The sequence below is a fragment of the Apteryx mantelli genome, chromosome Z (assembly GCF_036417845.1).
Source record: "Apteryx mantelli isolate bAptMan1 chromosome Z, bAptMan1.hap1, whole genome shotgun sequence".
Lineage (NCBI taxonomy): Eukaryota > Metazoa > Chordata > Aves > Apterygiformes > Apterygidae > Apteryx > Apteryx mantelli.
The window spans coordinates 65,194,796-65,208,047 of NC_090020.1; the positions used below are offsets into that span (position 1 = coordinate 65,194,796).

The 13,252-nt window shown below is 38.6% G+C and overlaps 1 protein-coding gene across 1 annotated transcript in view; it reads right to left on the bottom strand.

Annotated features, from left to right (window-relative positions):
- ZSWIM6 (zinc finger SWIM-type containing 6) overlaps positions 1–13,252 on the bottom strand; it is a 115,560-nt gene that overhangs the window by 40,775 nt on the left and 61,533 nt on the right. Inside the window, exons 2-4 of the mRNA XM_067316472.1 lie at positions 10,712–11,068; positions 1,146–1,294; positions 456–606 (exon numbers count right to left, since the gene is read on the bottom strand). Coding sequence (XP_067172573.1) covers positions 456–606; positions 1,146–1,294; positions 10,712–11,068 — 657 coding nt within the window. The remainder of the gene's footprint in view (positions 1–455; positions 607–1,145; positions 1,295–10,711; positions 11,069–13,252) is intronic.

Here is a 13,252-nt window from a genome sequence, read left to right on the forward strand (position 1 = left end):
ATCTCCTTCCCTGCTCAGTAATGGACTTCTGCTCTTCTGTTAAGAATATCTTCTCATACTTTTAACAAATATTCTCTTTGTCTTCTATCCCTCTCTAGCGGTGAACAGATTTCTTCCTTAACCTTTCTTGTTGGTTATTGGTTTATATACTTACCCTCAGCTGTATAGATATGTTTCTACTTTTTGTTTGATTTCTTTTAGTTCCCAAGGTCATTTACAACCTGTTGGAATTGTACTTTTTTCTTACCATGCTTCCTTTTCTTCCACTGCTATTTTCTCACGCAGTAGATCAGAAATTCAATTTCACTCAACCTTAACTGAACAAAAAAAAGTGCAAAAACCTCCAATCTGTTTTATCTAGTACCACAATAAAGCTTCTCCCCTCCCCCAAACATTTAATTGTTTCTCCATTATACACATGAAAACCTAGATGACTGTGAAATCTGTGCATTTACCCAGTTCATCCCAGAGCTGCCTATACTTGTCAGTCATTGCAGTTCCTTGTTGTCTCCAAAGTGACAGACGAGGGTCAGCCATGAACTGTTCTGTTATCAATGTCAACATGCGAGCTCCATTTGAATCTCTCATCTTTAGCATCTCTCGCACCTAGAAAATGAGTCTTTTAATACAAACTTGGAAAAAAAAAGCCACATAGTATACACAGTATGCTGCAGTGTTAAACATTCTACCTCTCCGCTAAATAAGAAGTACAATTAATATAACTGACATGAATTTTTGAAGCAGAAAAAAAAAATAGTCTGCCTTCCCAATTTAACAATGACTTTGGATTTCAGTATGCCATTGCAACTCTTCAAACACACTTCTTCTGCAAGTAATCCACTGGTGTGCTATGCAAGCTGCTGCAAGATTATCATACCAGTTTCTCTCACATTTTGGAGGTGAGGAGGAAGAAAATGGCAAAGCTGAAGATGGGAAATATTACTTCATATCCTTAAACTGATCTCAAGACACATCAGATTGTGGTCGATCACTGTAGAACAACTCATTAACTTGCCATCATGTTCCCAAGACTTAGTCTTATTTAAAAACAACTGAACTTTGAGCAAGATGGCTAACAAGTATAGACTGGCTAGAGGGGGGGAAAAAGACAGAAAAAAAGAGAAGGTTTAGAATACTCAACAAACCTTTGCAAAAAGCAAATTGAGCTGCTTCCCTGATCCGTGGTATCCACCCTGGGAGAGGAAGAGTTTAACCTGTTCTTGGACCTGTTCCTCATCCAAATGCCAGCAGTTTTCATCATCTATGCTAGCACCTGCTGTTGGATCAGGAGCACCTGCAAACAGCAAGAAAAAAAAATCATTACATTCTATATAAAGATCAGAGGCTCATGGGTGCAAGGGAGAAGAGTAATGCAGAGCTTTTTGGATTTGTGTTCTGTCCTGTTTTGGATGTCTTGGCTTTAATCTAAACAGTCTTTAAAATAGACTTAAATTTCTCCTCATTAACCTATGAAGAAATGACAACCCAGGAAATGGCATTTAAATAAGCAGTATTTTATAATAACAACATTAAAATCAAGGTTTTTTTTTTTTCTAGTATAGCTGTTGAGGAAAGAAAATTTTACATGGCAATTTACACTTTGTATAGTATTTCTATAATTGTGATATTAAAACCACTCTCCCCAAAACACCTGTGCAATTCCTGTTCCTTCAGCAATCTTGCTCAGGTATACATGATTGATAGTGAGCACTGCTATTGATGAGCATGAGGAAAATCATCACCTTGGTGCCTCTGAACTGTGATAGCTCTGCAAAGCTAAACAAAGAGTAAAAAAAACCCCCAAACAAATCCGATGTCTTAAAGCACTAAAGGCATTTCCTAAAATAAATAAAAATCACAGCTGTTCAAGAGTGTGGTGCTCTTGAAGGAAGATTTTTGCATAGGTGATCTTATTACCACTGAGTTAATTCTACTTAACTCGTCCTTGATTATTAGCTCAGCGCAAACTAGAGTGACTGGATTTACACCAGGAAGCACTCTGGCAACAGGTTGCTCTAACTCAAGCTTTACCGTCGAGATCAGTGATTTTCCACTTGAGACCTCTTCTAAAGGGCTGACAAAACTATCTAAAACAAGTTTTTGCACCATCCAGCAATCTACATATTTCTGAAGAAGCCTGCACCTCCACTGGATATTTTTTTTTAGAGGTATTCAAACTGAAATGGTTGAAGAGCACTTCTCTAGACTGCCAGAGAAACTCGAGTTAATGCACCACCATACCAGATGTAAGGTATTTTAAGCATGCCCTAGACTCAAGTTAACTTGACATTTAGGATTTGGGGCTTGTCACGATTGCACTTCATGGAACTTTGTTAGGCCAGGATTTAAAGGTACAATTTTTGGTATAGAAGTTAATGTATGTAATCAACATGATCTTCCCACAGCTCTAATCAGGACAAAGCACCTGCTTTTGCTGAAATGAGCTCCTTCTAAGATATAATCTCTATCTCCATTAGGTTTCTAGAAGTTAGCAACAGAACCACATTACACAGTATATCACCTTTAAATCCCAGGCCACTTTACCTGTATAACCAATATTAAAAGAAGGCTACAGCCAGGGAAGGGAAACTACATTGTCAGGTTTGCAAAAGCTTGCATCTAGACAAGTCCTGAGAACTTGAAAAGAAGAGATAGCTACAATTCTTCAGCTTTATAGGAATTAAACATTGATTCCATTGATTTAACCATCCTTTTCACAACTGCAGCTCTGTCATGCAGGTAAAGCTTTTAGGTGGTTACAGAGAACCATGAAATCTTTATTCAGTGAAAATACAACTGGAAGATTTCTAGGGTCAGAGAGATATCTGGTACGCAGCTACTAGTTGCTGAGAAAGTCAAAAAATCATACAGCTCAGCAACTTCCTAACCTGCCTCCAACTTAAGAACCTCCAACTGGGAGTGCTGAACTGGTCTTGTCCTTATATATATTTTTAGATTAATAAGAAATTGTGTCTTTGAAGATGTGAAAGAATTCTCCTGCCTTCCACAGGAACTGTAAGTGTCTCCAAAGACAGGAATCAAGCCCCACACAGTACAAAAACTAAGGAATGAAAAACTTGCTCATTCTGTGAGTGCTTCCATCATTACTATGTTAGTTTTAAGGGGCTTTCAATTCAGTCAGCTACATGAAACACGTGCTGGTAAGTTTTCAGTTGCAGAGAACAAGATAAAAAGGGAAATCAAGCCACACAAGAACAAGCAGTGCAGCTGTTGCACAGATCCAGGTTTGTAGTATCACCTTGCAAATAGTTTAAATATTTCACTGCTCTAAAACACATAGAAAAGACTTGTGAAAAGGAATTATTTAAATATATATACACAAAATAAACTTAATGTGTTTTATTCCTTACTTCAATGGAGATTTACCTTTAAGCAATCTCAGTATGGCTACTTCTAAATTGTATTAAAAATAGCCTAAGATTCCTCAGCTAAGCTTCCCTATTTAGGGAAAAAAACAAAATTCCTTCCGTAACTGTTTACATTTTATCAAAAGCTCATTGGTCAGTTTGTGCTAGAAGGTTAAATTTCAACATAGCTACTGCCGACTCTTTAATAGCAGCATTCCCTTATTGGAACGAGGGTGCCCATCACCCCAGGCCAGTTGCTTTGCCCCCCTGCCACCTCCCCCAGGCCTCTTCTTTTTAACATATATATATATATATATATATATATTTTTTTTTTTTTACAAAAAACATTACCTTTAACATTGTTGCCGTGATCCCAAATACACCTTCTCCAGGGGCTCAGCATCACTACACTTGCACCAGCATGACTTTCATGCCAGGAGGTTAGAAGAGGTACAAGTGAAGGGTCTGAAGATACCAAGCCAAGGGTCTGAGCTCTAAGATGCTGTTCAGCACAGTACTACAGATACTTCTGATTCAAAGTTGTTTTTTTTCACAAGATTGTATATAGGCTACAGTCTGTATGATCAAATTTGTTCATTAGGAAAATTAGGACGTATAAAGAAATTCCGGTATACAATTTACAGTCCCCAGCAAGTTGTAGCTCACTACTCTTTCAACGCAGCCAGCGGTCTCCAGCAATAGCGGCAGATGAACACGGCGAGAAGACGGCGTGTCCGAACGGGCACGAGCCCGAACCCCCAGCAGCAGCCCTGCGGTGTGCTCAGGCAGCCTCAGCCCCCTGCCCACGTCGCACTCGCGCTGTGGGTAGACACAAGAGTTTCTCCAGGCCTCCCACTTGAGCACTTTTCAAGACCCCTCACTTACTAGAAGGTAAAACATTCACTGAGGTAGCTTTTTTTCCTCTCTCTCTCACTCACACACACACTTCACTCTTGAGCTAGGGACACGATATCCAAACTGGCACTTTTCTTTTGCAGACATGGTACCAGGTTAATAGACAAGAAGCTACTTAAACAAGCAACGAGATTCGAGGAGGGCGCTGCCTCTGAGGCCGAAAAATGACGCCCTAATAATAACTGGCAAGAAGGGTCAAGTTCAAAGCCAGGAAAATCGCAAGGTTCAGTTGCAAAGACGGCAGCTTCGCTTCGGATCCTGCGCGGCTCTGAGCACCACGAGGCCCCGGGTCTTGAAGGGTGGCTTGGCTGCTGAATTTAATCTCTACAACACTGTTTGGTGCTAAGACCACCTCCCTTTCCCCACTTGTAAACTGGGCATAAATATTACTTACATGCTTCAGAGGGTGCCATGAGGATGATTAGTTCACATTTGAACTATGAAAGTGAAAAGCACTGTATAATTATACTAAATATTAAAACCTGTAATTAAACGGTGTCAGTTTATAGACACTCACATATTAATCTCCCTCCCCCCAACCTCTGGCTTTGTTAACTTCTGTCATGACTGGTCTCTGAAATAGGTTTTATGTTATGTACCTACAGATAGTTAAATACATTAAATAAAATCTTTATCCTAAGTATATAGATATGGCCATACATTTTTACTCATGCTCTATTACTGAAAATTGAAACATCCATACAATCTTAGCAGTCAAAGCAGGAACACTGTGCACAATTGTTTGTAAAAAGGTACACCTGAATAAAATTTTTAAAAGGGGGTTGAGGCCTTTATATTTATGGTCCTAACACGTTACATGTTAAAAAGAATCTACTCCCAAGTTCTAAGCTGCAGAAGCATTTTAAAAAAATTAAGGACACTTTCATCATTTACATAGCAATTTTAAGAGCAACTGCTTTTAAAATTAGCAGCTGCATTCAAGAAGTTGTGTTGAATATGGAAAACTGAACTTCTAAAAGAAAACAGAGGCAAAGCACGGGTCACTGACTTTTCTTTCAAATCTATATCAAGAGTGGATAGAATATAGCCTAAAAATAGCCTAAGCTGCAAACTACTCCGCAGCAGATCAACAGTGTAATTTGGATAAAATGACAATAGAACGCAGAGTCTTTAAGACAAACTGCTTCTTTGATCCTTATTTCTGAAGTATCACAACAGTTGTTTCCATCTTCAAATGAAATCACATCAAACTACTTACTCATAGCAATACTGCAGTTTTTAACTTCATTTTATGAAAATCTTATGAGCTTAAGTATACAAATGAACTGTAGATCAGTTAAATTTTATTAAATGTCATCCCACGTCAGCATTAAGGAGAAGATATGGAAAAAGATTACAAATAAAAAGCATGACTTACTGGGTACTATACAAAGATTGAATGGTCACAGCTAGAGAGCGAGGCTGCTGCACACTGACTCACAACAGAATGATAACTGATTTCATAAACTTAGTGTACTCAGAATTATTCTAAACAATAATTATATAAAAACAAAGATCATAAAAATAATGATTCAAAAATATTATTATGCCTTTGATTCCCCAAATGGTTCAAAGTTTATACATAAGTCACTTCCTCTTGCACTTAATTTCAGAGTTCTTGGGTGGAATATAGCACCTGTTAAGCCATGCACATCGTTAAAGAAAAACAGCAACTGCTGTGAAGCAACCAGTTTTAATACCAGCAAATGTAAATACAGTACCAGCTACAGTAAGTTGGCGAGGAAGGTTAACAAACCCTCAACGTTTTTAACTTTCAAACACTTCTCCATTCCCCTTCATCTGCACATACAGCAAAATGCATAAACTTATCTCCTGAAAGTATCTAATCTCTCCTGCTAAAATCCTTGTCTCACAAACATTACTAGCATTAAGTTTCAAAGTCCGCTCACACGTGGTGGACGGAAGAATTTCCTTACCAGTATAAAGCAGCATGCAATATTTTCATTGGGTCCCCTTATTTTCTGTTCCATGTCTCGGAACAAAATATCCTGATTTATTTTCTATAAAACAAGTTTTATTTTAATATGTTTAATGTATCTGTAAAACCTTTCCTAAAAATCCAGACTTCATACAGGTTTTCATATTATCTTGCAGTTATCAGCCCTTAATTTCATTTTACATTTCACTAATTTACCTGTACTTGGATTTCTGAAATACTTCTAGTTTTGACTAGTTTTCTTCTTCACCTGCAGTTTTACCTCTTGTTACTTCCTTCCTTCCCAAATCCAGATCAAACAAGTCTAATGCCAAACACTGGAGCACTTTACGTTTATCCTTCTTGAAAGGAAAACTGCCATTTCCCATATTCTTCTCTTAAAACTCGTTTCTCAATCAATTTTGCTGGTTTAACAGGGCCATATGAAAGATTATCAATCTTTTATATAATTTATATGCCTTAATGGTAATCAGTTCCCTTTTTCATTTTTAAAGAATTCCAGCAGATTACCAATACGTAGTTTTCTGTCGCTCGGCCCTATTCTATAATTTTCCACCAAAAAAACCCTGTCATTTCAATTAAATACAACAGGTCTAGATTAAGACACATTCATCTGCGTGTCTGGATTAGCCTTAGAAACCTACAGGACCGGAACAGCACTAGATAGTCTGAAATCTTCAGGCGATAGGGTCCTTTTTTTAAAAAAAAAAAAGAAATCAAATCTGAGTATCTTCGGCCAGTTTTTCCTCCTCACCTGCCTCCAGGAGAGCTCTTGTTATGCACGTTACAGGGGAACGTTTACAGAGGAGAAATCATGGCCGGCTGCCCGGGCACCTCTGCTTCAGAGCGCGCAGAAGGACAAACGTACCCAACGCCCTTTCTCACAGTCCCTCCCTGTTAAATTTCAGCTCATCCGCATTGGTTTCTTATCAAAAAGTAACACAGATTTTGTATTTAGTTAAAAAATAGGAGAAATTCTGGAAAATTCCATATGGTTTCTCTAACGGAAGAGATTACAACAGCAGCATCAAACACTCAAGAAAAAAGCAATACAGCTTAACACGAGAGAGGGCATTGGTTTGTCAGGCTGCGTTCCTACGAGCAAAGGCAGGCCTCTTCTCGCTCTGCATGCGATGGTAACTCACGACAACTGCGGCTGACACGGCAGCCCGCCACCCTGCACATCCTGCTCCAGCCCGCCGCCTCGGCTGCGAGCGTGCCACAGCGAGGAGGGAGCTCGGCCGGGCTGGATCCCGCGCCGCCGACCAGCAGCGCTGTTTGAAGCCGGCAGCGAGCGAGCGCAGACCACCAGGGTATCAACATCGATATCCCCAGCGGTCCTCAGAGGTGACTACGACCCCACAGCTCTCCAGCTTTGAGACTGTCAGGAACGCGCAGAGTTGTAGCAACTACAGCATTACACGAGAAAATCCGACACACCATATCCTCTCAAATACAGCAAGTGCTTTTGTGTACTCAAGACATTCAAAAAGTCACTTGGAAGGCAATCACCACTAAGCGTAAATTAGCATGGCAAAGACAGAAGAGGGTTTCCAATATGTCACTCAGCTTCTCTGAAGAAGTTAGTGAACAGACCACATATTCCTGTGCTTCTAGCAGCATCCCCTTATTTTTTCCTGGAGCAAGTCTCAGTCAGGAAACAAGAACGGATGTTGCATCACTTGTATCCACCAAGGAACTCAAAGGGATTTGTCATCTCGAAACCTGTGTCATCAGTGCAAGTCACTTCACTAGTTCCCCCAGTAACCTCTTTCACAGCGAGATGGCCAAAACCAGTCATCAAATGCTGCATAAGACAAAAATTTGAAGAAATGAACAATTATCCAATTTACCTTTTGTGAAAGGAAAGTACTGCACAGTTATTCCATCTCCCTAGCCAGTTCATAAGCAAGTCAACAAAAATGTTGTGGTCAAAGCTCTTGAAAGCCATGGATCATTCTTAAATAATAATAAAAAGTATTCAAGAGACCTCATTTCTTTTGCTTATTACTGGAATTATAAGAACTAGTACAGTCACAACAAGTGAAAAAAAATAGAAGTTACATATAACGAAGAAGAAATCAAAAAAACCTCTAGGTAACACTGAAGATAATTTTCTCATCCAACTACAGATTCAGGACTTCCCTTTGATTAAAGCTATTTTTGATATTTCAGTGATAGGTCTCCTCTTACTTTTGTAAGTTTTTCCTCTTACTTACCCGTGCCTTCAAGCAGTGTTCAATATAATTTCTCTTCAATCAATGGTTTAGTGAGGTTAAACTGTTCAAAGGACAGTCTACAGGTCTACAAGACAGTTTTGCATTACAAACAGAACATATACAGCACAAGACATAAGAGAAAATGAATGGGGATCTTGTGTTTATCCATGTGTGCTACTAGAACCAAGAGTGGATTTCTTTTGAATAGTTTTTTTTTTAATTTCAAGAAATTTGACTAGAGATCAAAATAACTAATTACAGTATGAATCCCAAAAGAATGCTTACTTGCTATGTAATCAGAGGAGCTTACTTTTTCCTTAAAAGAATCCTGTATTTTTTTAGCATAGCAAACATACTTAAAAAATAAGACTATATTTTTATGAGAGTTCAAGAGGAAGAACAGAAAGCTATAGATCTCTTTTTGTAACTCAGCTTTTCTTTGGTAATAGCAGTTTATGCTGCCTAGATTTTCTAGTTCAGTTTTTGGTATTTTATTAAGAAACACCAACAGTCAACAAAGACACAGAGTAATTTCATTTAGTAGGAAAGCACCATGGAGCATAAGACAAAAGTTTAAGTTTTGTGGATATTTTTAAATTACCCTACTCAAACTTATTGTGAGAGTTCATAATTGATCAGCCTTTCTTCTGTCACCTTTGCCTCCCCCCCCCCCACCTTTTCTAATCACTCTCAACTGTATGTCTTCTCTGTGCCAGTCACATACACACCATAATTGTTCTTCCTTCCCCTCAATTCCTTATGTTCAGGCTATTACAATTCTCACACTACACATTCCTTCAGCTTTCACATCTGAAGCATCTTCCTCTATTGTTTCACGTTCTCCATCTGCTTTATCTTCCCTTTCTTCCCACTCCCAGACAGCTCTGCATCCACCTTCTCATTTGCTCTGCAACAATTAAAGACACAGCCCTACCTCTGGCCACCTCCGCAGGGCTGGTAAAAGAACACTACTCCTGAAACTCATCTTCTTGGCTTCATCTTGAATCCAAATTCCATCATGCAATGATTATTTTCATTCATTCTATAAGCTTCCTATCCAGTCACATTTGAACAAAGTTTCCTGTCACCATCACAGAGCTTTGCACCATCACTCTGACCCCTTGGTATATCCCCTCCCTATTATCCTCAAGGACTACTCCTAGCACCACCTGCCTATAGGTCACTGGACCATATGAAGATGTGCTAATTTGCAGATGAGCCCTGCTACCAGAAAGACTTGCTTCTTTTGTTCTATCCACATTGTATCTCATGAACAAGTATATTTTTCTACCTCTAATATTAGGCAGCTTGATTGTACTTGCATTGCAAATTCTGTAGCATAGTGGTCATCCCTCTTAAAAATCTAACACATAATAATTCTTGCTGTAAATGAACAAACAAAACATTTAGATTACTTATTCTTTCCCTCTCAACTGCACTTAGAGTTATAGCACTGGTCACATTAGAGGACATTTCTATCAGCTTACATTACAGGAACACAGGACTTTAAGAAACTAGCTGGGTCAACTCAAACCCTCAATTACCCACTTTTAGTCCAGCATGAACAGCCACCTCAGAAGCCTCAAATCACAGTCAGCACCCTTTAACAGACATAAGAAGTTTAGTACAAGAAACTGAAAGCCATTACAACTATCTGCTGCAGAAAGAGAGCAGAAAGATGCAAACCTTGGCTGATGCTGTAAGACTGCTGCAAAAGTAATAGGAAAACAATATTGAAATACAGGATTTACATTTCTCCTGACTTCATACAGAAACGAAACCCCAAAGGATAATAAATGCATATTTAATGAATGAAAAAACAGTAACACTGACTTGCTTTTATACTTTGCCATTAAACAAAATTACACAATCAAATTCTTGAAAGATTAGCTTTAAAAGAACAAAACAACAAAAAGATGCAGTAGGTAAGTTGACTGCAAGGTAGTTTCTTTGAGCAATGTGTCTATACAAAGACGAACACTCAGCTTTCCTAGCTGGAAAATACAATTATGAAGTAGATCAGACCACATATTAACAGAATTGCAGGCATCAATCTCATTGCTTATGAATTCTTTTCTCTTTTCCAGAGCATCTTAAAGCAAAGTTTCAACAACATAATCCTCTTCTGAAAATATCACACAATCACAGAGTAATTCAGGTTGGAAGGGACTTCAGGAGGTCACACTCCTTGTGAATGCCACAAAAAAAGCTCAAAACCAAAGAATGAGGAAAAGAACAGGTATCAAACTTACCATGGACTTGATTGATTTCTGAATTCTGAGAAAGAATTTCATCTGCTAATTTTTGAGCAGTTGGCAAAACTTCTGTGTGGTGCACTGTGATCAAATACTGTACAAATTTTTGTAGTTGGTCTCTGTTCATTTGAAAGAGTGTCTCTGAAATGGGAAGATGCAGTTTGACCTGATCTGGCTTGCGGATCCGGTATAAAGAGAGTGCCACAACGTGGGCACAGTAAAATATGTCCTTGTTTCCACAGCTACAGGTCACTGAGGTAATCTTGCAACGATCAAAGCTGATAGCTACATTGCAAACAGTTTCTGGCTCCGATTGCATTGCAGGCTCTGTCACTGTGCCACTCAAGTGGAAACCTGTGCAAAAAAAACCAAGAATGCTTACATTATTTGGTAAAATACTACAATCTCATTGTCAATTACCCTTCATTAAAAGAGTAAAAGAAAAGTCTTTACGATAATATTTTAAAGATCTTGCTTTAATTACACTCACCTATAAGGAACCCTTTTTTTCCTAAGTACCCTTTTCATCTCCAATAAAATCTATCAGAGGTAAAAAGCCCGTTTATGAGCCCTTTTTGCCATTCCGTAACATGCATAAAAGTCTGATAATAAGAAAAATATTTGGTAAAAGATAGCTGTAGAAGCAGAGTTTCACCTGATAAGACCAAAGCGAAACTCCCAGTAGCTCAGCAAGTTTGCAGCAATTTTCCAAACCCCACACCACGAAGAGTACACCTATGAGCAAATTTAAACATTCTCGCAAGAAGCAAGAGGGAAGTGGTGCACTCTAGTGGCATGAACCCAGGTCTTAATCTCAACTCTGCCACTGATTCATTTGTACAAGTCACTTAACCTCTTTGCTTTCACCTCTCCAACAGTAAGCTGATGCTAAAGCTCACCTTCACACAAGCGATGCAACAACACAGCTATATTTGTATAGCTCTTTGGAGATGGAAACTGCTGCAGTTACCAACTTACAGGAAACCAGATTTATAGTACTGAATCAGACACGCACGCACCCTTTTAGAAGTCTGCATTATGAGCTTGTTTTCCATTCAGCATGATGAAGGACAAGGCAGAAGAGCAGAGCTTTCTTATATTGTAAGAAGGTATGGTACAGAGCAAAAAAGATGTTCACTTCAACAAAGACTCCAAGACTCAAAAAAGAGCATTGAATCAAGGTCTCAGACACTGTGCTCTGAAGATCAGACCTAAATCTACCTATTTCCCAACATGAAGACACAACTTTTGCTCTCAATACTTTATCTTGGAACAGCAGAATTTGGGTTCTTTTTTTTTTAGATTTTATGTAAACATGACACTGATTTTGGCTTCAAGCATTAAGTCAGAGGCATAAATACAGAGCAATACAACCAAATTTCATATGCTGTATTAGTAAACAGTGCATATAAAATAGAACTAATCTGGAACAGACCCTAACAAGTAAGAGGTTACATGTTAACTATTTATAATGGAAATAACATAAAAACACACTCCCTTAAAGTCCAAAACTGATTTAGTATTCTTAAAACACAAGAAAAATGTTGTAGGAAGAGGCTTCACATGAGAATCAGGTGGAAAAAAAGAAATATATATGTATCTCTAGTCCAAAATGTTATACCTCCAATTGTTTCAAAAAAAGCTCTTTGAGTTACTGGAAACAAAGAGGAAAACGTCTCATTTTTTCCATGTGTTTACACTGTACATTTCAGAACAGGCTGTGTAGTCAGCATCACTGTCTGGATTACATTCAACTACAGTACTCTGATACGCTATTCTGAAGAAGGTCATATGCACACACTAACCTAGACTTTGCAAGAGGATGTTTACCAGTTAGTTAGAGTTGAAACTCAAGAGGCAGCAAGCTGCAAAGCACACAGAGAGGAATGGGAGGGAGGAGGAGCAAGCCCAAGCGTATTTGGTATTGTTGCTCTTGGCTCCACTCAACACTTAAGTAGAGAAGGGGAGTAGAACTGCCCTTCCAATCATGAACTCCTCCCTATGGGCCCCCATTTTTCTTTTTTTTTTAAGTAGCCATGACATGCTCCTGTGAGTGCTCTCTCCAAAACAAACAAGCCAAAAAAAAGAGGCTTTGTTAAAACTTAGCCAGCTCTATTTATTTCAGGCCGCTTCCCAGTATATGAAAGTTGGATTGGTGGTCTCAAAGAAATTTGTATGGGAGTATGTTGCATGTTGTATTGTATGGGAGATTTTCTTTTTAATAACAGTTTCCTGTGAGGCATACACAGAACTATTTCTCCTCTATGAGCTGAGGAAAAGCCCAGCACTTGAATAGCAAGACTGAAATGACCTGATCCCACTTCCTTCCTACTTGCAGTAAACAGTTAAACTCCCATTAATTCTGATAGACAAAGACACAATGAAAGATTTTCCATGAAATGGATTGAAAAAATTGTGGCCAACCAGCTACTCCAATCATATTATCACTTTTAATTTGTCAGTATACAATTCAAGCATTCAAAAGGTTGCAATCTTCCTGGAAAGATGAACATCTCCAGAAATATTGGAGTTAAGAGA